The 27,413-nt window shown below is 46.3% G+C and overlaps 1 protein-coding gene across 1 annotated transcript; it reads left to right on the top strand.

The window, feature by feature from the left end:
- Positions 1-46: 46 nt before the first annotated feature.
- bmp7b (bone morphogenetic protein 7b) lies at positions 47-26,221 on the top strand. The gene is made up of 7 exons (XM_056423662.1): positions 47-743; positions 15,338-15,530; positions 16,541-16,689; positions 22,154-22,357; positions 23,379-23,455; positions 24,537-24,647; positions 25,681-26,221. The coding sequence occupies exons 1-7, from the start codon at positions 344-346 to the stop codon at positions 25,828-25,830; spliced, it is 1,284 nt and encodes a 427-aa protein (XP_056279637.1). The 5' UTR covers positions 47-343; the 3' UTR covers positions 25,831-26,221.
- The last annotated feature ends 1,192 nt before the right edge of the window (positions 26,222-27,413 follow it).

Raw genomic sequence — 27,413 nt, 5'->3', positions numbered from 1 at the left:
CCTCCTCAGGACTCGTCCTTGTGTCTCTCCCGGTGAAGCGCGCGTCTGCACCGCAGCCTCCGCTCCGCAGTTGCACGCTGCTCTCCGGTTGGTCGCTGTTGGCTGCTGGATGAGGACAGAGGTCCGCGCGAGCACATTCTCCTGGCCCAGATAACCGATCAACAAACGGGACTGGTTTAAAAAGTGAAGTCGATGTTTCGTTTTGGGAGCACTGCCCTCAACATGAGGGTCCGTACCTGACGTTGGATACCGAACACAAGCCGCACGTTCCAATATCCACTTTTCTCCTTCTCTCTCTCGGCGAACTGAACTGAGCGCAATTACGCACGGCGAGTGTGATACCATGGCGCCGGTTTTGGACCGACGTGCGCCCGCTTTGCTGTTGGTTTGGAGCTACTGCGTACTGGCGGACACCGCGTTCACGAACTTCACGCTGGACAACGAGTTCCACTCCAGTTTCATCCACCGGCGGCTGAAGAGCCAGGAGCGCAGGGAGATGCAGCGGGAGATCCTGTCGATCCTGGGGCTGCCGCACCGGCCGCGACCCCACCTCCACGGGAAGCACAACGCCGCCCCGATGTTCATGTTGGACTTGTACAACGCCATGTCCACGGAGAGGGACGAGGACAGATACTCCTACCCCTACAAGCCCGTCTTCACCACCCACGGGCCGCCGATAGCCAGCGTGCAGGACAACAACTTCTTGAACGACGCAGACATGGTCATGAGCTTTGTCAACTTGGGTAGGCTTCTTATTCTCTCAGAAAAAACACTGTTGAACAGACGACTTTAGAGGATTTATAGACCAAAGTCACGATGATGCAACACTCGGTCTCAATCACAACATTTTGATCATAATATTTGCCTTGTAAAAAGAAATACCATACAGTGGAATTAGGTGAATATTTTTGATATCAGAGGTCCCTAAAATAGAAATATGAATACTTCTCGAATGGACACGCGCCGTTTTTACACATGGTTGGTTTGAGGGATTCTCTAGCTGTCGTGAAATGATCTGCTACATCTGTGTCCGGGCCATATATTCACCGTTTACTGCAAGCATTGCTCCCCACTTGCTGTTTTTTTAGGACCCATCGCTCTGCCAATAGGCTATCTGTGAGTCAAAGGTGACGGTTGTGGATGTTATCTTGTTACTTCCACTTGCACACACAGGAGACCAGCGCAACCACCACCTTCACGACATCATAATAATAATAATAATACCAGAAGTATCACATTCCAGTGTCCGTCTCTCTGGTAAACAGCTGTGCAACCAGTGAATGTCCAGGTGCTGCAGACGGCCAGCCAGCAGCTAATATGTCAGCCATGTGTTATCTAAAGAATGAGTAAGTCAACAGCGGGTGTGGGTTCAAAGTGCACTGGGTCCTCCCTGCACTCTAATCTGGAGACGTCCCAAAGTTTAGACACTCGGAACACCAAAATAATGCAAGTCAACGACTGCTGTTGGTTTCAGTTGTTCTCACTGTCGCGTCGTTGGAGGCGCGTCACTCACATGGAGTATTTCTGTGTCGTTATTGGCTGTTAAATGTTTTTTTCTCTCCTAGAAACCAATGTGCTTCTCTCATCAGAATGCTTATTGAAATCTAACTTTATTGCCGTCATCAACAATCAGAGGTTGTTAAGAGCAAATCATCCCAGCATTAGCAGGCGGTGTCCGATTTTCTGATCGGATAAACACATCGTTGCCCCACTCGTGTTCCAGATAAGTAGCTGCGATTATTTTGTTATTTTCTTTTTTGTGAATTAATCTTAATTGTATTTTGGCAGAGAAAAAAAACGGCAAATGCAGTTCTTGGCAGGAGGGAGGGGAGGTGACACTGGTTCCTCCACTCCACTGTGTAATTACTGTGGGAGCCGCTGCATTGTGACTATTTTTGACAGGCTGCGACACACAGATGGATTTGACCACAGAGACTCGCAAAGTCAAGGGGCCGACAAGGAAGAAGGGAGCTTTAGAGAGAGAGAGAGACAGACGGCAGATGGTCGGGACTCGGTCCATTTCTTTTTGAAGGGATGATGCTTAAAGCAGACGGAGAGTCAGCTGGAGAGGACATTTAATTTAATATATTGGAGGATCACGAAAAGAAAGTCACACGGCTTTTACCTGTCGATTCTTGTGCGATAATGTAATGACGGGTTGGCACTCGTCCAGGATGAGTCCTCCTCACCGTGGCACATGCTCAGTGTTTCCGACTGCGTCACTCATTTGGAGACAACGTGGGCACCTCTCGTTGCATTGTGTGTGCTATCTGCCACGTGTTGCATCAAGTCAGAGTCGGGTTCATTGTGAGGTTTCTCCCAGAGTCCCATCAAATGTGTGTCCAGGCAACAGCAGATCATATTCTGTTTCAGAGAGAGAGAGAGAGAGACGGATAAGTAAGCGATGGCTATCGAATGGATTGACTATTTCCTCTCCAAAATTCCTTCCATATTCGCATTTGCTCCCTGCGGCTTTGTTTTCTTCTTTAGGTCGCCTGTGAGCAAAAGGAGTGTGGCTTTTATTTAAAAGCTGTCCCTCAAAGCTCTGCACGTCTCCATAACTTGCGCGCCAAGGTGCATTAGTCAGACTTCGTATGCTTCCTGAGAGGCCCGCGTTCATGCACTGGCTTGTAATTGTATATATATATATATACACGGTTGAATACTATGACACGAATGCATCTGATTTCTCTGCAGGATGCTTCACGTTGTGAATATATCAGTACCGCACTTATTATGAATATCTTTGGAAAGATTTGACTTGCTTCCCCCCCGAGCGCCACTGCTGCACTTTGCCGTCGGCTCGCGTCGAGCGCCGCAGACTTTGGGACAGACCCCAGACCAGCGACGTCCTCTCGCTGAGTCACCCCCGGGGTTTTAAAAGCCCAGCTGTGTAAATGGCTTACGGCATTCGTTCAGAATGTACGACACGAAATACAGGTCACCCGCGGCACTGGGCGTGTGCCGCGACGACGCGCCAGCAAGTGAACGCAACACGCACGTCATGAACCCGTTTCTCAAGGGGAGGGGACACACACAGAAAGGTGCGTAAATCGAATTATAATGGGCCCATTATAATATCTTCAGTCTGTGTACACACGCACATCCATAATCACACACACACACACACACACACACACACACACACACACACACACACACACACACACACACACACACACACTTCTTGTAACTGTTGTTTAATGTCGTCCCAGTGGTGTCTGGCAGCATTCACCCTCAGCCACTGTGAATTAAGGCATTTCCTCTTTAACAAACCACAGCTTCCAAGTTTTTTTGTTTTTGTTTTTGGGCCGCTACTTTTTTTGTTGCCTGTGCTGCACTGCAGGTCAGTCCAGTTCAAGTCAAACTCTCACTCAGGCCGCGAAAACAATCACAGCGTCCCACACCTGAAATTCCCATTCCCCCCCCCCCCCCCAGACCACAGGAAAAAGGGCTCTGTGACTTGTTGGTCCGCTATTTGCATCCTGGAGGACTGAAACGGTAGCAGCATCACCACCTGTGTTTGCGTGGGTGGAGGGGTTTGACGTCTTTTACTGTAAAATGTTCGCATGAGATGTGTTAGTCACCGCTTCCTTATTTTGTCTGCACTCATGCCGTCTGGCAAAGATTAACGTAGCCCGAGGTGAGGGTGAGGAAAGGTTTGTGTGTGTGTTTGTGTGTGTGTGTGTGTGTGTACCTTTTTGGGCTGGCAATTAATTCGGTGTAATGGTTTATTCATCTTCAACGATCTTATCATGATATTGTTATAAGTTAAAGATTAAGAAAGCAACGATGCACATATTGCGCGTACATTATGTATATAATTTAGGGCTGTCAATCGATTAAAAAAAATTAACTAATTAATCGCACATTTTGAAATTGCGATTAATCGCGATTAATTGCGATTAATCGCAATTAAAAGTTAAAAGTTAAAAGTTCATTCTTTTTAAAGACCAAACTTCACACAGAGCTGTGTTTCAAAGAGGCTCCTACCTATAAAGTGCCAGCGAGGTATTTAATATTGTGGATGATAAATTGTTTCTTCAGTGAAACATCAGATTAGTAAAAAAAAAGAAGTAGGCCTATATTGAGACCCCATTGGTCCTGTCATCTTTAACGCTGAACAACAGCAGAACCAGTGGCCTTGGTAAACTGACTGACATTCAAATATGTCCTGTTCACCCTCTGGAGGCTGGGGGCATTTTCTCCATTTTACAAAAAAATTTAAATTCACCTTTTAAAGGCGTTTGCATATGACACATACCCCCACGTGTTCTACATCAACCATTCCAGAACAATCTCAGCTCTATTCAATGAGGCTCAGTTGTCCTGGTGCCGTGTTCTCTGCTCTCTGACTGACAGGCTGCTATAGAGCCTCGCCGTGAGGTGGGAGGTCCTTTATGATTTACTGAGTGTTCATTGGTTGTTTTTTTCCCAAAATGTTGACAGACAAACGGATTGACCAATCACGTTGAAGGTTTCGTGTGACGAGTTCTTTCCGCGCCGCGTCACCCGACACGTCGCCCTTTCGTTCCTCTGTGTATCAGAGGGGGAGACGGGAGGAAGGAGCGGAGGAGGAAACCCGACTGATTCATCCACGAGTTTAAACTGATTTCCGCTTCTTATTTTCGCGGAAAAATAATTGTTTTAAAAACGGAAACAGTGTCAAACCGTACTGCCGCGGTTTGACGCTCGGTTTGAGTGTAAAAACTTCAACGAACACCGGAAGTAAACAAAGTTGCGTTAATTGCGTAAAAATATTTTAGTGCGTTAACGCGGCCAAATTAATCGCATAGATTAACGCGTTAACGCTGACAGCCCTAATATAATTATATCATATTTTAACATACTCTTATAGATATGTCCTTTCATCATATTCTGGTGGGATTTTCACTATTTCTGTTTTAAAATTTGGTCAAAATGCACCAAAATGAGTTTTATGTGCAAACATCAACGTTTGTGATCCTGAATAATTCGTTTTAAAATGTTTGTTGACTAAAAGAAAGCATATAATATCATCAGGCTTCTACTTTTTTTTAAAGATTCTAAACTGTGTCGTACAGTGTGCAATTGGATTATTAGAAAATATCACAACGGTGAAAAAAAGAGCGCTAACCCGGCCGCGTTTAATTGCTCTTGTGTTGCTGCTGTTAATCTCCACCAGATGTGATACTTTTAACTAAACAGAGTTGAGGAGCAGGACGCAAACAAAGCTCGGAGGATGACTGCGGGGTCAGTGGTTAACAGGTCCATCTTTCCATCAGGAGTTGGTGGTTCAATCCCTGCCCTAGTTGATGTGTCCTTGAGCAAGGCACTTAACTCTGACTTGCTCCCTGTGTCTTTACAGCGTGTGAATGTAACATGGCGGTAAGTCGCTTTGGATAAAAGCGTCAGCTAAACGGCACGTGATGTAATGTAATGGGAGAGCAGACTTGGCCGAGTGAGTCAGTGCAATTAGCGGGTAATTATCCTCTGCGTTACCGTGGTGACCGGACAGCGCACCACCTGGCCCCTCCACCATTCGCGGCCCTCCTCCGCACGGGAGACGGAGACGGAGACCTGAGCCCGAAATGTCCCCGATTGGTGGATCAGTTGGGATGCATTAGAGCCCCCCCCCACATTCCCTCTTCACGCGGTGCTGAGGTTGATGCAGATGTTTCCCTCTGTCTGCAGGCCAGAGCAGGGGGGAAACTCTATCTTCTAAAGAGTCCAACGAGTCCCCTCGTCTCGACCTCCGCCATCCCCAGGCCGGCCCCGCCTCCACTCCGTCCGACACGCAGCACCACCCGATACCAAACGTCTCTCCCCTGCCCTCCTGAACAAACAGTATTGATTATCAGCGCCGGCCTCCCGGTTTTAATGAGTTGGTTACCGCGCGGTCCCGGCGGTGTCGTGTGGTGTTTAGTCTCCGACCTCCCGCTCCGGCCCTCCGCCTCCAGGGGTTTAAACCTCCCGTGCTTCCAGACATAAAACATTTCAACACTTTCTCAAGTTCTTTTGTGTGTTTTTCCACTCCCCACCTCTCTCACACATACACACTCACACACACACACACACACACACACACACACTTTCTCTGAACCCCTCCAAAAACACAACGTTCCCTTCCTCTCTATACTTCATTCCTCACTCCTTCCCTCTCCAATAAACCCACTCGCACACTCTTTTTGTCCATCGCTGAGCTGATGGACTCGTCCTCACACTCGGAGCTGCTTCCCCGAAATATGTTTTTTTTGGGGGGGGGGGGGGGGGTTGGGGGAGAAGCGGGCGCACTTTACTCTTTTTTTGTTGTTGTTTGGCCCAACAGGAATGTTTCTGGAGCTAATTAGTGTTCTTGAGCGCATGTTGTGTTGCCTTGTGCTGGACATGCAGTGAGCAGAAGCAGAGGAATGTAGCCGTCGGTACAGATCGCCTTCCTGTCAGGTAGTTTCTCTTAATGCTCTCCGCGGTTTGATGTATTACGCTGAGGTCTGGCGTGGAAATAAATAACACAAATGGAGACAGATGCAGACTGTATTAAGCTCCGGGGCTGCCGGCAGATCCGGGGAAACGCTGCCCCCCCCCCTCCTCCCCTCCTCCCCCCAACCCTCCCGTTTATTGACTTTCAAATTCACCTGTTGAACCCGGGAGTCCAGAGTGACATCTGGATGCACCTAGCAGAGCCTCTGTGCTCTTGGCCAGGCTGAGGCACTTGCTGGGAGGGATGATGAAACACTCTGCGGGTGGGACTCGACAATGTGGCAAGTGGTCCAAGGGCCCAGATGTACTGAGCAGTGGGCGTTCTCGCTCCGTGATGGACGGCGCTCCTTCGTTGCCAGGAATGTTGGGCTTTAGTTTTTCTAATGAATTCACTCTCCTGCTGTTACTTTTTTAAATTTTGTTTCCGTCCAAACGTAGCTAGACAACAGGCGAACCACTGCAACACGCATATAGGAAGAAGGAGAAGAAGTCAGACATTAAAGTGAGCTGTGAGATATTAAAAAAAAGTGCGGCGGGTAACAGAATGAATGATATTCCGACCCGTTTAGCCACTTCTCTTTCATCTGGGTTACTTTGGCTTTGCCTTATCAGTGACCGGCAGCACACGAGACTCCCCTGCACTTCCCCGACGGCCGGGTACCAAGCGGTGAAGCCGAGAGGACCAGATGTGGGCCAGAGCGCAGCCAGAGATCCTGGGACCAACGGCTCCGCCGCTGCGAAAACAAATACCCAACTTTTCGCTTGGTATTGGGGCACCGAAAGGGCGTATAGGGGAGAGGGGGAAGGAGATGAGATGAGGAAAGGTGGATCGGGAATGGGTGGCGTGCATTTCTATTAAACCGAGTGCATTTCTGAGTTTATTGGGGAAGTGATGTGCTTCAGAGCGTTCCTGATGTGTGCGCTCGTGCATGCTAGAGCACTGTTTTCGAGCCACTGACCAGCTGCACTGTACGATGTGTGTTAGCTGTCCTCTCGCGGAAGATTGCGTTAGCGGAAGCCCGTAACACCGGTCAGATTACTCAACAGGTCCCAACAGCCACATCAAAGCGTGTAAAAGCCATGCCACAACTAAATGCAAGTGCTTTTTAAAAAAGCGATGGAATTGTGCGTCTGTGCAGCGTGCAATGTGAACTGCGTTTGGCAGTTTTCTGTTTATTTAGTCAAGCGTACAGCTGTGTTTTCTCCACGGCGATTTTGTTTATTGAATGAAAGGAAGAAAAAAAACAACGCAATAATGAATGAATGTAATAAAACAAAATAAACAACTAGCTGCTAAAAAAGAAATGCCATACATGACGGGCATATTGGCAGCTGTATTTTATTTATATATTTTATTTATATATATAATATATATATTATATATTAATAATGTATAATATATATAATATATATATGTATTATATTATATATATATAATATATTAATTATATATATATCTATAAATGTATATTTATAGCAGGAGGAAATTATTTGTTGTGTGTTATGTCGACACCGGGAAAGTCTGAGTGTCTCTATGTGCGTATTGTATGTGAATCAAAAATGGTTGGGGTCTATAATAAGAGGCGGCTTAGCTGGTGGAGGAGGGTGTGGCTTATAACACAAACATAAAAAAAACAAGGGGATGAGGGAAAGAAAGAGCGAGAGGGGGGAAACTGAACGTCTGCGGTTCCACGCCTACGAGTTGTTTTATTCTAGTTAAGAGGAAGTTAAGAGGAACGGTTACCGTGGCGTTCCCTCACTGCTTGGCGCAGATCTCTCCGCGCCCTTCTTCATCCCTGTCTCTCGACACATGCCGTCACGCCACAGAGCAATGGCCGCTGAAGATTTAGGATGTGGTTTTCTTTGTTGTCACCGTTGCCTTTCGCCAAAGCGACTCTGAAGGAACACGATGACGTGTATAATTTCGGGGATGACTCAATTTGTCCTGCAGGGCCTTCAATCAGCGTAGCTCTCCAGAGTCACCGCTCTGGCTTCCAGTGAAGAAGAGGTTCTTCCCATTCATAAAAAGAAACGTACCACCGATGGTATCAAAGAAGCTTCGAGTTTAACTTTTGGTTCTCGAGAAAACTCTTTTGTCTCTTTGGGAAATGTGAAGCTAAAGCTAGCATCCAGCTAACTTAGCTTAAAAGACTGAAAACTAAAGGAAAAAGAGGATCTGTAGGAAACTAAATGAGCTTGCCAGCACGTTATGTTTCATTCATTATAATGTGTATAAGACAAAAGAAGTGTAAATGTGTAAATGTTTGGGGGGTTTACGTTGTAGGGGATTTTCTTGTAGTCTCCGCTGGTTGCAACTTCTAAAAGACAAGAAATACTCCGGCGCAAAGACCCCTGCAAATTGTAGTTTTTACACGGTTGTGTTCGGATGAAACAAACAAGATATTACTTGTTTATTGGTCAGCTTTAGAGGTGGGATTTTGTCGCATTTTGTCGCATTTTGACAGAGCCAGGCTAGCTCTTCCCCCCTGTTTCCAGTGTCTATGCTAAGCTACGCTAACCAGTCGGGAGAGGTATCGCTCTCATCGACAGTAACTCTCTCCCACAAAACGAATGACCGTAAAAACCCAAAATGTAACTTTTCTTTCAAACCAAAACGATCTGCGTGGCTCGAGTCCCAGTCGAGGGAAGGCCATTTGTGATTTCCGGGGTTCTGGCGGACCTTTAGCTCAGCTGCTCGCTCTGCAACGGAGCGAGCCAGAGGCTTTACAGTCGGGACACATTCCTGTGAGTTCCAGGCTGTTGCATATCCAGGATAAATCTCCGGTCCGTGATGCCCAGCGAAGCGTGAGGTGGAACCCAGCACGACAGAGGGCAAGCGTGTTTGATGGCCGCTGTGAGAGGCTGAGGGAGAGGTCACCGAAAGCTGCTCCGAGTTTAATCTCCGAACTCGGAAAGGTCGGACCGCAAGTCTTAAATGTAAAGACTCTTCTTCCTGTGGTTACTGCTTCTACTTGCACACGGGCGCGTGGTCGTGCACACACACACACACACACACACACACACACACACACACGCACACTGCGGTGTGTTTAATGATCGTTGAGTGTCAGTAAGTTATAGCATGGAACTCTGCTGACCCTTTCCCAGGGAGCCAGCGCTGTCGAGGCCCTGCAGCAGCACAGATACATCACACAGGCATGATGTCATCAGCAGTCGCCAGTCGGGCAGGACCGCGGGTCGTCGCCCCGGTACCCGGGAGATCAAAACCCGCTGCACTCTTTTTGAAGCATAAACATCTCGAGCACTCTGCCCTCTCCCTGCACTCTGTTTTTCTTCCCCTCTCTCCATTTAGCTTCTGGAAACTATGACTTACTCGTTCCCAACGCAGTGCTTAAAACATCGTCGAAAGGGAAGACGGATCATTGCGGCGCATCAATCAATCCAGCATGACTTTAAGGACTGTTACGCTCCGCTTCATATACTTCCGTATGAAATCTGCCCCCCCCCCCCCCGGTTTGACTCATTGCCCTTTTTCTAGTTTCTGGTTTGTGAATCAGGTGTGCCGTTAAGAGTTAACGGGCTCTCCGGGGACGCAGAATGAGCTGCAGATAATGGGTGCACATTTGTCTCAAGAGAACTGAAGGTGGGATGAGGGGAGGGAGGGATGGGGAGCTTAAGCTGTCGGCTGAGAGAAGTGAGAGTGGTGCCAGGGGTGAGACCCCCCTCCCGCGGAGCAGCGGAAGCGTGCGAGGCGGGACTGAGAGGTGTGAGGGTGGCCAACAGACGCTCGGGCTCATGCGAGCCGTCAGATTTGGCCGCTGCAGCTCCGGAGCTCGAGGTGTCGGAGAAGTGTCTTGGGTCTGCTGGCCCGGCAGATGGGGGGGGAGGAGGAGGAGGAGGAGGAGATACAAGTGGAGAGGGAACAGGGAGTTACAGGAGGAGGCTGGTTATATTTCTATAAGTTCTATAAAGTTTCATTTTAGTTTTTTTGTAAAAGGCTCGATGATTTCACTCCACAAATGAGAATTAAATAGTGTAATTTTGACTTTTCAGCTTCAGACTAGGATGGCTCTGCGGCGCCTATAATCATGGGAACGAAGGAATACGTCACTCACTCTATATATTTATATATACTCTTTTTGGCAAGAGAAATAAGCGATATCATTCTTTTGCTGCACTAAAAATATTTGTAGGAAGGATGATATATGAACACAAAACAGAGTACAGACATGCTACTTAATGTATATAATATACAGTTAAACAAAAGAAAATTCAGAAATCATGGCAACCTCAAATAGTTTTGTGTCTGGAAAAAGATCGGAGCTTTTGGTTGTTAGCAGGCAGAGAGTGGAGCATCAATCATGAAAGATGCTCACGCAGTGTTCACACCGCATCGCCCTCTGGTCACCAGGTGCACTGGAGGTTTAAAGGACACAGAGGTCGTGTGTGTGTGTGTGTTTGTCTCTTTTGCATGTGTGTGTTGCATCTTTAATTATGGAATACAGAAACCCATAATGATTGACTTACCGTGTGCTGTGACGCACAGGGCCGCTCGCTTCACAGGAAACATTTTGTGATAGATGCTTGTGTGTATTGGAGTGTGTGTGTGTGTGTGTGTGGAGCAGCAGCAACCGATCCGGACGGCGCCTCCTCAGAATGAAGGGTTCATAAGCCACGAGTAGGGTGTGTTTACCATGTTTGTGGTGTGCGTATGTTTGCGACACAGGTGGGGCGATGGCTGCTCACTTCCTCCCAGAGGAAGTCATAAATGCGCCCGCTCGGCTTCGACTGTGCCTCCTCATCTAATGACTGCCACACTGCTGTAATGACCTGTAGAAGAGAGAGAGGCTATACACACTCTGTGGGCTACGCTCTCCTTTTCTCTCAAACTGTACAGATGAACTTCACACGACGAGGAGTGGAAATGGAAAAGCGATGCGAGGGAAATAGTTGTTGTGGGAGTTGCACCGCGGCCTCCAGCCGTGGGCTCGCAAAGGAACAAATAAAGAGCTTTTACAGCGAAGGGGCGGCGGCAGGTCTGGCTTTCTCCCCAGAGGGAGTGCACCTGCGCTCAGCTGCGGGAGGAGGGAGGGCTCCCTGGTGTGGCGGTGGAAGAAGACACAGGCCCTGGAGCAGAGAAGTAATTGGACAGAGGATGAGATAGTTATATTCTTCTTTTTGAATGGAGAACATTTTGTCCCAAAAGGTTGCAAACCAGTGGACTGGTATATCGATATAATCGGATCATTTATTGTCATTATGCGAGAGCTGGATGTGCAACAAAATGCAATAAAAACACAACGAAACATTACAAAAAAAAAAAATTATTTGCAGCACAGAAAACATAACATGGCCGACATTATGACATTGAACATTCTGCGTCAGGAAAACATTTTCCGTCAACTTTGACTGCGTCTGAGTCCCGAGCATCATTGAGCATCACGGAGTCCGCCTCCTCTGTCCTGGGGTCCACCCCCGCCATGGCGGCTGGATCCGGGATCACGATCCGGTCTCTGTAACGATGTTGACTCACCCGTCACCAACCTCCCTAAAGGTTCGCCTAAAAGTGTCACGGGAGTATTAGGGTGGACCCAAATGCACGACTCAGTTACTCCAAATACCGGCAGGAAAAAAACAGACTGGAACAGATAAATACACTTTGTAACGCTGGAGGGCTTGGTCAAGAAGAACACAAGACAATCTGGCAGAGGACAAGGGCAAGAGAGGGAACTTAAGTAGACGGGGACTAACGAGGGAATGGGCAACAGGTGAGATGGGCATGAAGACCAGGTGAAGGTAATGAGGGACTAACGAGGGAGTGATCAGAGGCAGGTGAAGGGAGCTGGACTGACGAGATGGGACGCAGGATCTGGAATGACGTGATAGTTAGAGACAGGATCAAAACAACTAATAAAAAAGGAAGGTGTGGAGCTAAACTGTTACAAAAAGTCATATTTCATCCATCTTATTTTTCTGTGACCGGGTAGTGGAGTAGCCTTCGGTGATGTGGTTAATAAGGGCGACCTTCGCAGGGAGGCGGGGCTTGTGGAAAGTGGTCCGGGGCATACAATTTGGTCCACAGTGTTGACAGAGAGATTAATACAAGTATGACTCCATTGTTTTCAGACTTTCAGACTGTTTTTCAGCTTTTCAAACCAGTCCAACGTGCCCCCGTGGCAGATGAAGTACGCACTGAGCCCAAAACGAATGGCCAACAGAGCGAAGAGCTGTCTCTCATTGACGAGTAATTAGATCCTTTCTTTACTTCTGCTCCGGCCAATCATCTCGTAATGTACAATGTCCGTCAGCAACTGGGTTTAATCGAGAGGTAAATGAAAGGGGGGGGGGGGGGGGAGAGGGAGAGGGAACAGGGAGTTACAGGAGGAGGCTGGTTATATTTCTGTAAGTTCTATAAAGTTTCATTTTAGTTTTTTGTATATATTTATTATATACTCTTTTTGGCAAGAGAAATAAGCGATATCATTCTTTTGCTGCACTAAAAATATTTGTAGGAAGGATGATGGGGGGGGGGGGGGGAGGAGGTCCGACTGGGAAAAACTACACAAGAGTAAAGAGGGGAAACGGGTCCGAGGAAGACAAAGAGGCAGGTGGTGTGCAGTGAAAGAAATGACAACGCATCACTTCTACATCACTGCGCACTTCTATTGCTAACAGCTGCTGTGGTGAGGCATTCTTTGGAAGTGTAATGTGTGTGTGTCCGTGGCAAAGATCTTGCCAAGTTCAGATACATAGACAGATATAAAAACGATGTCCTCTGTCACCAGCTACTCAGCCCTGCAGGGTCACAAGGTCAACGTCTTAACTGTATTAGGACCGTAAACTATTATTCTCACGGCTCTAGGGACGGCTGTCAGACAGAAGTCTTCGCAACAGCTATGAAATATTGTGCAAACATTCGTGGTCTCCATCAGATTAATCCTAATAATTTTGGACTTTTCTTTTTCCAGTAGTTCACAATAATTGGAAATGAATAAACGTTTTGGCTATCCCTCAATCTGCTAGTCTTTACTTTATGACTAAATACCTGCAAACCTAAAGACATTCCCATCGGACGAGTCTCTCAGCGTTAATTACTTGAACATTATTGAACAATATTCCTTCTGAACATCAGCGTGTTGGTATTTTGAGCCTTTAGCTCATTTCACCACTCAGTCTACAGCCTACAGAGAGACTGTGGCTGGAGACTCATTTTCTTGTATCATGTAATCAATCATTTGGATATATATATATATTTTATTTTTTATATATTTTTAATTTTTATTATAAGACTTTATAAGACTTTATGATGTTTTGTCCACTTTTTTCTTATAAGAAAAAAAATATTTGTAATCAATCATTTGGATATATATATATATTTTATTTTTTATATATTTTTTATTTTTATTATAAGACTTTATAAGACTTTATGATGTTTTGTCCACTTTTTTCTTATAATAAAAAAATAAAATATATAAAATAAAATAAATATATATCCAAATGATTGATTTTTTTATGATAAGAAAAAAGTGGACAAAACATCATAAAGTCAGAGTATTGAGAAAAATAAATAAAAATAAATGCATGTGTGCGTGTGTGTAAGCTTTTTAAATTTATTTTTTATTTAAAGAAACTAAATGCATAGATGAAGGCAGATGTATATGTATGAGCGTATGCATGTACGTGGAATTGAATTGGTTCACAGGCAAGGAAAATAAATAAAAATTAAGATGAATTAACTAATCAATAAGATGAGTGGTGTCATGTTTGTAAAAATATAGTGAATGATGACCAGATGTAGTGGTGTTGTGTTGTAAATGATAGATGAGATGAGTTTTTCCATTGAAATATATTCTGACATTACATTTTTCCAGTGTGGATCATTTGGATATATAGATGTCAGATAAAAAAATATCAGATGACCAGCCCATACCCCAAACTCTATATAATGCAATTTAGATCGCTGTACTTTTTCATCGTACTTTATGATATCTAGTTTTGATTGTTGCTCAAAAAATAAGGAAAGAAGGGAATTTCTAGTCTAATTTACAGCATATAGAAGTCGAGAAAAGAGGAAGAGAAAAAACAGCTCAGCATGCTACTGATGGTCTGGGAAGATGATGACGTGTTTTTATGTGTTGTGTTTCTCACGAGCTTATAAATGATTTATTTGTGTGTATTTGTGGGCAGTCCGTCTGACAGTTGATAAAGAGGGAGGTGAAGGGACAGCCAGGTGATGTTGAGAGACAAGGCGCTGACCCCTGGGATGTCCTGCTGGGACATGAGAGGAGCAGGGTCAAGGAGGCCACGTCAAGAGGGGGGGGGGGGGGGGGGGAGAGAGAGAGAGAGAGAGAGAGAGAGGAGTGGAACGGGGATGGGGTGCACCAAAAAACACGGAGCCCCCTCAACTCATGAGAACCAGATGAAGGGCAGACTGGATGACTCTCTGGGGCCAAACGAGAGGAAGAGAGCGAGAAGAAAGGGGCTCGTAAAGCCGTCAGAGTCCGCCGGCATCTCTATCGGGGCTCAGTGTGCGCCACATGCGTAGCCGCGAGAGCCCGTACTCGTGAACGTTTCAATCGTAAGCCAACATGTGTCCCGCACATCTAATGGATGTTTTTAATCTGGGGCTATGTCCGCTCCGCGCTGACAGACCGGGGAGGATAAAGTGTAGAAAATGTGAGAGGGAAATGTGTTATTGTCCATTTGTGTGTGTTGCAAATAGAGATGCAGCTCGATGCTACACAGAAACCCTTCTTTTGGGGTAACCTTACCCCCTCTGGGTCTCCCTGCGCACATTTAGAATGTCTTCTGGTGAAGAGGGGGATGCAAAACACTCATGTGGAGAGAAGTTATTCTGCATACATGCAAATTTGTCTCATTTTTGATGTGGTTTTATTTTCCCTTTTTTTTTTTGCAGTCGAGCACGAAAAGGAGTTCCTGCCCGTGCGGCGACATCACAGAGAGTTCAGGTTCGACCTATCGCGGATCCCGGAGGGCGAGGCGGTCACCGCCGCCGAGTTCCGTATGTACAAAGACTTCATCCACGAGCGCTTCGACAACGAGACCTTCCGCATCAGCATCTACCAGGTGTTGGAGGAACACTCTCACAGGTGAGCGTGGCTCGAAACTTCTTAGTGAAAAAGGCCTATTGATAATCTTTGGGTTTTAACTACATCCCCCTGGGATCTGTGAATTTGTGATTCTTTTTTTTCCCCTCACATCATTTATAGACAATTAAAACTTTTGTTTAAAAAAAAAAAAATCGACACTTTTTCATCAATACTTAAAATTAAGCCCTTATCTGGACGCTTCTCCAACCGAAAGGAGGTCTCAGCCTCCGCCATCTCCACGTGTCAGTAATCCGGGCCGTGCAGGAGAGGTGTAGGTGACTCAGGAATGGCCCGTGTCCTCCTCTCCGCGACGCCTCCTCAAGGTCTCCGTTGTCCAGAGGGAACAACACGGGCATTTATTCCTTTTTTGCCAGAGAGACGGGCCTGGGTCCACGAATGAACCGGAGCTCTGTGACACACTATCTGCCCCCCGGCAAAAAATAGGTCGGGATACATGAATGGCCACATGAAAGAACAAGGGATTTTAGTCTCCGGTGGTAAAAGAGTAGAAAATCCAGAGTTCAGTGTCGGACAATGGGACTGAATTGGATACGCACTATTTCACTCGCTACTTTTCACACAGTTCTTTCGCAGCTGTGTTTTTTTTCTTCTCTCTCTCTCTCTTTGGCTTTGTAGCTCGTCCGCAAAATTCCAGCCAATGATGGACTGTGTGTATGAAAGGACCGGTCGTTTATAAAGCCATTATTGTCAATTAAGAAAATGAAGTGTTCCCCTGGGCCTCACCATCTGGAGCCCTCCCTCCCTCCCTTCGTCCTCCCTTAGTCTCTTTCTTACTCCATCTCTCGCTCTCTTTGTTTCACTCCGTCACACTCCTCCGACTCCCTCTCTCCACTCTCATTACTTTGCTCTTTTTCGCTCCGGTCACTTACAGCTTTACGCTCCGCCACACGGCTCCGACCTTATCTTTCGTAACCGTGCACATAATCCCCGTTGGCTTTCTGTTCGTCCCCGACTTTAACAGCGAACTCCTCTTCTGTGTCCTTCTCAAGGGAGTCCGACCTGCTTCTGCTGGACTCTCGGGTGATCTGGGCAGCAGAGGAGGGCTGGTTGGTGTTCGACGTGACGGCCACCAGTAACCACTGGGTCCTGGACCCTGGCAGGAACCTGGGTCTACAGCTCACCCTGGATAGCACACGTGGTGAGTGTCAGTCCCATCAGAGAACAGCAGAAGTCTGTTTGGGGCTTGTTCCTCACAGAGATCGACGTTGGGGCGTTACAGCAGATGGCGCTAGAAATGAAGAGATGGCGTCCACTCTGGTGCCCTTTGGGTGCGTCGGCGTGACGGGACTTAGGCTGGAATGGCTGGTGGCTTATATGCAATAAAGGTTTTTCAAATAGGAAGCAGGATTGAATTATAAAGTAGGCTGCTGTGACACTTTTCCAGCTCAGTGTTACTCATGGATCATCCTTAAGGTTAAGGATTGTGCGCCGGACCAGATCTTAGTGAGTGTGTGTCGATCCGCGATGATATGCCGCGATAAGAAGCTGTGACATCTCCTCTTTTAACCCTCCTCGGGTGATAAGAAACAATCATTAAGATGAATTTACACCCTTCTGATGGTGTAAACAAGAATGATATGATTCATAAAGATATGGTTTATTGCACTGTTGTTGTATTTGGTAGAATTCGAGGATGGTAGGTGTGAATCGAAGTAGTTAAAGTAGTGGCCAGTTATGCCCAGGCAGCAACCTCCGGTTCAGAAAAGTGAAGACAACGCTGAAGTGTCTTAGACCTGCATTCTCTCTCATGGCCATCAGGGGGCGACTCCTCCGGTCTCAAAAAGAAGTCCGATTGCATAGAAGTCTATGGGACTTTTGGTCTTTCTTATGACCACCAGGGGGCATTGAATAGAAGTCTATGGGACTTTTGGTCTTTCTTGTGACCACCAGGGGGCATTGAATAGAAGTCTATGGGACTTTTTGTCTTTCTTATGACCACCAGGGGGCATTGAATAGAAGTCTATGGGACTTTTGGTCTTTGTTATGACCACCAGGGGGCATTGAATAGAAGTCTATGGGACTTTTGGTCTTTCTTATGACCACCAGGGGGCATTGAATAGAAGTCTATGGGACTTTTGGTCTTTCTAATGACCACCAGGGGGCATTGAATAGAAGTCTATGGGACTTTTTGTCTTTCTAATGACCACCAGGGGGCATTGAATAGAAGTCTATGGGACTTTTGGTCTTTCTTGTGACCACCAGGGGGCATTGAATAGAAGTCTATGGGACTTTTGGTCTTTCTAATGACCACCAGGGGGCATTGAATAGAAGTCTATGGGACTTTTGGTCTTTCTTGTGACCACCAGGGGGCATTGAATAGAAGTCTATGGGACTTTTGGTCTTTCTAATGACCACCAGGGGGCATTGAATAGAAGTCTATGGGACTTTGGTCTTTCTTGTGACCACCAGGGGCATTGAATAGAAGTCTATGGGACTTTTGGTCTTTCTTATGACCACCAGGGGGCATTGAATAGAAGTCTATGGGACTTTTGGTCTTTCTTATGACCACCAGGGTCATTGAATAGAAGTCTATGGGACTTTTGGTCTTTCTTGTGACCACCAGGGGGCATTGAATAGAAGTCTATGGGACTTTTGGTCTTTCTTATGACCACCAGGGGGCATTGAATAGAAGTCTATGGGACTTTTTGTCTTTCTAATGACCACCAGGGGGCATTGAATAGAAGTCTATGGGGACTTTGGTCTTTCTTATGACCACCAGGGGGCATTGAATAGAAGTCTATGGGACTTTGGTCTTTCTTGTGACCACCAGGGGGCATTGAATAGAAGTCTATGGGACTTTTGGTCTTTCTAATGACCACCAGGGGGCATTGAATAGAAGTCTATGGGACTTTTGGTCTTTCTTATGACCACCAGGGGGCATTGAATAGAAGTCTATGGGACTTTTGGTCTTTCTTGTGACCACCAGGGGGCATTGAATAGAAGTCTATGGGACTTTTGGTCTTTCTTATGACCACCAGGGGGCATTGAATAGAAGTCTATGGGACTTTTGGTCTTTCTTGTGACCACCAGGGGGCATTGAATAGAAGTCTATGGGACTTTTGGTCTTTCTTATGACCACCAGGGGGCATTGAATAGAAGTCTATGGGACTTTTTGTCTTTCTAATGACCACCAGGGGGCATTGAATAGAAGTCTATGGGACTTTTGGTCTTTCTTATGACCACCAGGGGGCATTGAATAGAAGTCTATGGGACTTTTGGTCTTTCTAATGACCACCAGGGGGCATTGAATAGAAGTCTATGGGACTTTTGGTCTTTCTTATGACCACCAGGGGCATTGAATAGAAGTCTATGGGACTTTTGGTCTTTCTTATGACCACCAGGGGGCATTGAATAGAAGTCTATGGGACTTTTGGTCTTTCTAATGACCACCAGGGGGCATTGAATAGAAGTCTATGGGACTTTTGGTCTTAATGACCACCAGGGGCATTGAATAGAAGTCTATGGGTCTTTCTTGTGACCACCAGGGGGCATTGAATAGAAGTCTATGGGACTTTTGGTCTTTCTTATGACCACCAGGGTCATTGAATAGAAGTCTATGGGACTTTTGGTCTTTCTTGTGACCACCAGGGGGCATTGAATAGAAGTCTATGGGACTTTTGGTCTTTCTAATGACCACCAGGGGGCATTGAATAGAAGTCTATGGGACTTTTGGTCTTTCTTGTGACCACCAGGGGGCATTGAATAGAAGTCTATGGGACTTTTGGTCTTTCTAATGACCACCAGGGGGCATTGAATAGAAGTCTATGGGACTTTTGGTCTTTCTTGTGACCACCAGGGGGCATTGAATAGAAGTCTATGGGACTTTTGGTCTTTCTTATGACCACCAGGGGGCATTGAATAGAAGTCTATGGGACTTTTGGTCTTTCTTATGACCACCAGGGTCATTGAATAGAAGTCTATGGGACTTTTGGTCTTTCTTGTGACCACCAGGGGGCATTGAATAGAAGTCTATGGGACTTTTGGTCTTTCTTATGACCACCAGGGGGCATTGAATAGAAGTCTATGGGACTTTTTGTCTTTCTAATGACCACCAGGGGGCATTGAATAGAAGTCTATGGGACTTTTGGTCTTTCTTATGACCACCAGGGGGCATTGAATAGAAGTCTATGGGACTTTTGGTCTTTCTTGTGACCACCAGGGGGCATTGAATAGAAGTCTATGGGACTTTTGGTCTTTCTAATGACCACCAGGGGGCATTGAATAGAAGTCTATGGGTCTTTTGGTCTTTCTTATGACCACCAGGGTCATTGAATAGAAGTCTATGGGACTTTTGGTCTTTCTTGTGACCACCAGGGGGCAGTGAATAGAAGTCTATGGGCCTTTTGGTCTTTCTTATGACCACCAGGGTCATTGAATAGAAGTCTATGGGACTTTTGGTCTTTCTTGTGACCACCAGGGGGCATTGAATAGAAGTCTATGGTCGTTTTGGTCTTTCTTGTGACCACCAGGGGGCATTGAATAGAAGTCTATGGGACTTTTGGTCTTTCTTATGGCCACCAGGGGGCATTGAATAGAAGTCTATGGGACTTTTGGTCTTTCTAATGACCACCAGGGGGCATTGAATAGAAGTCTATGGGACTTTTGGTCTTTCTTATGACCACCAGGGGGCATTGAATAGAAATCTATGGGACTTTTGGTCTTTCTAATGACCACCAGGGGGCATTGAATAGAAGTCTATGGGACTTTTGGTCTTTCTAATGACCACCAGGGGGCATTGAATAGAAGTCTATGGGACTTTTGGTCTTTCTTATGACCACCAGGGGGCATTGAATAGAAGTCTATGGGACTTTTGGTCTTTCTAATGACCACCAGGGGGCATTGAATAGAAGTCTATGGGACTTTTGGTCTTTCTTGTGACCACCAGGGGGCATTGAATAGAAGTCTATGGGACTTTTGGTCTTTCTAATGACCCCCAGGGGGCATTGAATAGAAGTCTATGGGACTTTTGGTCTTTCTTGTGACCACCAGGGGGCATTGCATAGAAGTCTATGGGACTTTTGGTCTTTCTTATGACCACCAGGGGGCATTGAATAGAAGTCTATGGGACTTTTGGTCTTTCTTATGACCACCAGGGGGCATTGAATAGAAGTCTATGGGACTTTTGGTCTTTCTTATGACCACCAGGGTCATTGAATAGAAGTCTATGGGACTTTTGGTCTTTCTTATGACCACCAGGGGGCATTGAATAGAAGTCTATGGGACTTTTGGTCTTTCTAATGACCACCAGGGGGCATTGAATAGAAGTCTATGGGACTTTTGGTCTTTCTTATGACCACCAGGGGGCATTGAATAGAAGTCTATGGGACTTTTGGTCTTTCTAATGACCACCAGGGGGCATTGAATAGAAGTCTATGGGACTTTTGGTCTTTCTTATGACCACCAGGGGTCATTGAATAGAAGTCTATGGGACTTTTGGTCTTTCTTATGACCACCAGGGTCATTGAATAGAAGTCTATGAGCCTTTTGGGCTTATGACCACCAGGGGGCATTGAATAGAAGTCTATGAGCCTTTTGGGCTTATGACCACCAGGGGGCGGACTGATTGTATGTTACAGCATCTCTTCCACAGTGTCCCTCCTCCGTAGAGTCCAAATATGGTCACTTGGATAAAACAGATGAAAAAGAACGACATGTACCACTTCAATGTGGAGTTGATGTTGTTTGACGTCTGAACAAAACCAGAAGGTCCGCATTACAAAACAACATGCACTGACATCAGTGCAAGAATCCGTTGATTCGCTCCTTGTGTGCACTCGGCAGAGATAAATCAAAACCTGCTCATCGTCATTCACCCCCCCCCCCCACCCCCCCACCCCCGTCTTCATCCGTCATACCCTCAGCATCATTAGCAGGCTTTCAGAAAACACACACTGTTATCCTGAGGATCACATCTCAGCTGGAGTTGGTCATCACAGGGTTTATAAAGTCAGTGGAAAACTTCATCAACAGACGTGTGAGGCACGAGAGCCTGTTTGAGAATAGTATCTCTCGCTGGATGGCAGGATGTTACATGTCAGGTGAGGAAAACAGACACTGGAGTGCTTGAGAGGCTGTATCCACGAGTGTGTGTGTGTGTGTGTAGGAAGGGTTATGGGTGAGCATGCACAGACAGGCACACGGGACATCCCGTCGCCGGCAGCGACCAGAAGCCTTGATTTAACACATAACGGGCAATCAGGCACACATTCTTAAGAGTAGATACACACGGCTGGAGAGCACGTGCACGAGCGTGCACAAGCGTGCACAAGCACACCCGCACAACACGCACACACTCTAACAACAAAGTAGAGAGGCTTTGATGTTCGCTGTTACGTTTCGTCCTTGGCATTTCAGAGGTAGGAGAAGGGATGAGGAAAAAAATGTCAAAGGGAAAATCTCATTTGTAAAACAGACACAAGTGGTTTCGGTGGAGAAAAGAGTAAAAAAGATCACACACATGCAAAAAAGTACACAGCGGGCACACATTTATTCGATTTCAAGCGCATTCTGCAATTCTCCTCACACGTCGCCACGCGTGACTTCAATCAAGATGTCCGTGATGCCGGCACCTGTTGAACTTCCCTCTCCGTCTCCCCCTGCAGGAGATATCATCAATCCCCGCGTGGCGGGCCTGATCGGTCACAACGGGCCTCAGAACAAGCAGCCCTTCATGGTGGCCTTCTTCAAAGCCACCGAGGTGCACCTGCGAAGCATCCGCTCGGCGCAGGGCGGGTCCAAGCAGCGCAACCCCAACCGCTCCAAAGGGACCAAGAACCAGGAGGCACTGAGGGTGGCCAATGTCGCAGGTAAACACGCGCAAAGTGTGTGTGTGTGTGTGTTAAATTTACAGCCGTCTTTTCTTGGCTACGTGAGGATGAGAACTTACCGTGCATCCACGAAGAAAGCACGCCATTTGGAACCGGTGTGAAACACGTGATGCGTGCTTTGTTCTGGAGGTGTGAGAGGTTCTGTGTTTACGTGAAGCGCTGAAACATTAGACCGTTAATGCCTGAGCTTACTTTTTTCTTTTCTTTTTTTCTAAAGTCCCTCCGCCGTCTCTTGTTTATTTGCACGAGCCGTCGGGGCCAAGTTCCCGGCGCGGGGGTGAGGCAGCGCAGGCCTTTTTATACGGCGAGAACACATCTGCGTTGCGCTGTAGGGCAACCGGGGCCACGGCACATGGGCCAGACGGGCCTGTGTTTGGAACTCGGAATACCAGCGGTCTTTTAACTGGATGATCAGAACCAGTTGCTCGTGATCATTTCCAATGCGAGCCGCTCTCAGGGAACCTAATGTAGCGCAGAGCCCCAGAGGTCACCAGAGGAAGCGAGCGAGCGAGAGAGAGAGAGATACCAGGAGATAGAAAACAGACGATTCTTTTTAGTTCTTTTTTTTTCCGACACGTGGATATGGTGAAGAGGGGGGAAAAGGAAATGTGGAAACGGGAGAAGAGAAGGGAGGGAGAATACGTAAAGACTTGAGTTCAGGACAACAACAAAAACACATTTTTTTTTAAAAAGAGGGTGAGTCCACACTCTGCACATCTGTTTCATCCCGTGGAAACTCAAAGCAAGAGCAGAGCGACCTCTCCGCAGGGTGGCCCGCTCCTTTGAAACAATTACCAAACTGCTGCTGTATCTGGAGGTGGTTTCCGTCAGCCATTGTTTAAATGTTAATGTTCAGTGTGTGGATATTGGCCGCCTTCCGGTCTGTTCCTTCTCATCTCTAATTGGGGCTCTGACCGCAGAATAATCACTCTCGCAGCTGAACGGAATAATAGCGCACGTGTTGAAGTCAAAACCTGTCTCCCTCTGTCCTCGTCCTCAGAGAACAGCAGTACGGACCAGAAGCAGGCCTGCAAGAAGCACGAGCTCTACGTCAGCTTCAGAGACTTGGGGTGGCAGGTACGGAAAGCGCTCCTCGAGTGAGCTGGGCCCACGCAACGGGAAACCTCAATCGGACACTTCTGGTTGCGAGTCTGTATCCGAGAATCCTGAGAAATGTCTGGACTGGAATCAGTCCACACGATACTCGAATCCAAGTGTGGACGCGCTCACTGAAGTCTCTCTGAACTTTGTCCTCCGACCGTCCGGCTGGTTGGATAACTGTTCTCTCAGAGCAATACGCTCCGGAGTTTTCTTTTGTATTTACAGCTCCATACGGGCTGCTCTCACCCAAAAGAAAGAAATTCAGTTCAGTTTATTTTGTACAGCCCATTCTCACAAATTACAAATTTGCCTCAGAGGGATTTACAATCTGTACACATAGACATCCCTGACCTTTGACCTCACATCGGATCAGGAAAAACTCCCAAAAAATCCTTTCACAGGGAAAAAAAGGGAAGAAACCTTCAGGAGAGCAACAGAGGAGGATCCCTCTCCAGGATGGACAGAACAATAGATGTCATGTGACCAGAAGGAGTCATTAGAGTTAAAAACACATTCAATGAATATGACAGCGTGTATGAATAGTTGGCAGTAGGCATGGACCACGGTCCAGACCTCCGTGATCCATCAGGCAGATGGAGGCCAGTCGGCATTGAAAACAACAGTCAACCCATCTCAGGGCCGAATATAAACGATGATGACGATCTATTAGTCTTTAAAGATGCCTCTTGTTCCATCTTCTCAAACGGTTTCTTTGTCTTCTGAGGGTCTAAACCTTTATGTTTTTAGACATTTTTCGGTCAGCCAGAAAAAGCAACTGAAATATTTCAACTTGAGCCTCAGAATTTGTCCACAATCTCCTGACATTCCTTTCGACTATTAATCATGAAAATAATGGGCAGATTTAAAAATAATAATAATAATGATGAAAGTATGTGGTAGTTGTAAATTCATAATTTGATTACCGGCTGTCAATGTGGGCTGGTTTTATAAATTTATAGTAAAGGTGCAATTACAACATAAAAAACCTCAAGGGATGAAAAACAAAGTACCACTTCTCCAAACTGAATTCCTCTTCTTCTTCTCCTCTTCCTCTCAGGACTGGATCATCGCTCCAGAAGGTTACGCGGCGTACTACTGCGAGGGAGAGTGCGCCTTCCCGCTGAACTCCTACATGAACGCCACAAACCACGCCATCGTGCAAACCCTAGTGAGTCATGTGACCAGTCGGAGCGACTGTATTCAACGACTGTATTCAACGACTGTATTCAACGACTTTATTTAACGACTGTATTCAACGACTGTATTTAACGACTGTATTCAACGATTGTATTCAACGACTGTTTTTAACGACTGTATTTAACGACTGTTTTCAACGACCGTATTCAACGACTGTATTCAATGACTGTATTTAACGACTGTTTTCAACGACTGTATTTAACGACTGTATTTAACGATTGTATTCAACGACTGTATTCAACGACTGTATTTAACGACTGTATTTAACGACTGTATTCAACGATTGTATTCAACGACTGTTTTTAACGACTGTATTTAACGACTGTTTTCAACGACCGTATTCAACGACTGTATTTAACGACTGTTTTCAACGACTGTATTTAACGACTGTATTTAACGATTGTATTCAACGACTGTATTCAACGACTGTATTTAACGACTGTATTTAACGACTGTATTCAACGACTGTATTTAACGACTGTATTCAACGACTGTATTTAACGACTGTATTTAACGATTGTATTCAACGACTGTATTTAACGACTGTATTCAACGACTGTATTTAACGACTGTATTTAACGATTGTATTCAACGACTGTATTCAACGACTGTATTTAACGACCGTATTCAACGACCGTATTCAACGACCGTATTCAACGACCGTATTTAACGACTGTATTTAACGACTGTATTCAACAACTGTATTCAACGTCTGTATTTAACGTCTGTATTTAACGACTGTATTCAACGACCGTATTCAACGTCTGTATTTAACGACTGTATTCAACGACTGTATTTAGCGACTGTATTTAAGCCGATGCAAATTGTATTTGAGAGTAACCCGTCATCGGCGATGTGAGACAGGAGGACCGTTTGAAGCGGTTTATTCCCACAGTACTTAGTCAGTGTGTGTGTGAGGCAGCCGTTGCTTAGTTTGTCATCATTGGTTCGTGGTGTAACGATGATTTTAACGTTTAACCCCCCCATCTTCCCGCTCTTCCCAGGTTCATTTTATCAACCCGGAGACGGTGCCGAAGCCCTGCTGCGCGCCCACGCAGCTCCACGCCATCTCGGTGCTCTACTTCGACGACAGCTCCAACGTCATCCTCAAGAAATACCGCAACATGGTGGTCAGAGCATGTGGCTGCCACTAGACTGACACACACACACACACACACACACGAGTAGTAGCATGTATTCTAATGGACGCTCAGCCTGCTGTGGGAGAGGCTCTCGTACGTGTTTACTCGGGAATCCTGAAGTAAACACGATGTCTCATGTGTGGCTGAACAGGGATTTCAAATCGTTTTAAAACTCCCCACCACAAGTGGACACACACACACACATACACACATACACAAGCACACACACACACACTCACGTTTGTGCTTTCTACTGTGTATACAAGACATTAAAAGCAGTGATTGTACTGTATATTCATTCACAGTCAACAATCTTTTTGTTTATTTCAATAATTGTTATTGTAGTTGATTCTTTTTACTGTAGATTTTATTATATATATAAATATATTTTTTACGACCGAGAGAGACCCAGATGGATGTTCTGAATTTCTTCCATGTACAATACTGTGTAAATATTTTGTCTTTCTTTTGTTTTGTTTTTGGTTGCTGTATTTATTTCCCAGGATGTCCCTCGGGGTCGTGTTCTCTCCCGTTTGTAGCGCCGCCCCGTCGTCTGTCACACGACAGAACGGCTCAAACGACTCTGAGCGAGCAGAGCTGGAGGAAAGAAAAACTCCTGACACGACGCTCCTCCTTCTGCCTCGCAACTTCACCACAACCCCGATCTGATGTCTGCACGCTGCATCAGGCGACAATCAGCTGAACTGTGGGAGAGAGAGGGAGGGAGAGGGGGAGAGAGAGATAGATAGAGAGGGAGGGAGAGAGGAAGAGAGAGTGGAGAGGGAGGGAGGGAGAGAGAGGGAGGGAGAGAGAGGGAGAGAGGAAGAGAGAGGGGAGAGGGAGGGAGAGAGGGCTAGAGAGGGAGGGAGGGAGGGAGAGAGGAGAGAGGGATAGAGAGGGAGGGAGAGAGGAAGAGAGAGGGGAGAGGGAGGGAGAGAGGAAGAGAGGGGAGAGGGAGGGAGAGAGGAAGAGAGAGTGAGGGAGAGAGGAAGAGAGGGGAGAGGGAGTTGGAGAGGGAGGGAGAGATAGATAGAGAGGGAGGGAGAGAGGAAGAGAGAGGGGAGAGGGAGGGAGAGATTAAGAGAGGGGAGAGGGAGTTGGAGGGAGAGAGAGAGGGAGATGGAGGGAGGGAGGGAGAGAAGAAGACAGAGGGGAGACGGAGAGAGAGATGGATAGAGAGAGAGAGAGACTCTTGTTCTGCAGTGTGCTCCACATGTTCAGGTTATATTCCTCTGCTGTAACAACCTGTCATATTTAATACGGTGTATTTATTGAGAGCTCCGGTGTTCTGCCGTGTTTTACTGCTGAACTGGTGCAACAATAAAGTGGGAGAAAAGCAGCGGAGCCACCTCGAGGTGTTTGATGGAACGCAGAATCTATTTGACATGCCGGTCGTGCACTTTTAAATATTTGTTTGGATTATTACAGCTTCTTCGTTTAACCTCGCTGACCTGAGAACTGTCTGAGAACATGCTTCATTGGGCAAAGGCTGAACACCTTTTGTGTGTGTGTGTGTGTGTGTGTGTGTGTGTAACTGGACCTGTACTTGTATAGCACCTTTCTCATCTTTTGACAACTCAAATTGCTTGAACACG

The sequence above is a fragment of the Pseudoliparis swirei genome, chromosome 9 (assembly GCF_029220125.1).
Source record: "Pseudoliparis swirei isolate HS2019 ecotype Mariana Trench chromosome 9, NWPU_hadal_v1, whole genome shotgun sequence".
NCBI lineage: Eukaryota > Metazoa > Chordata > Actinopteri > Perciformes > Liparidae > Pseudoliparis > Pseudoliparis swirei.
This window is presented reverse-complemented; position numbering and strand designations above follow the sequence as displayed.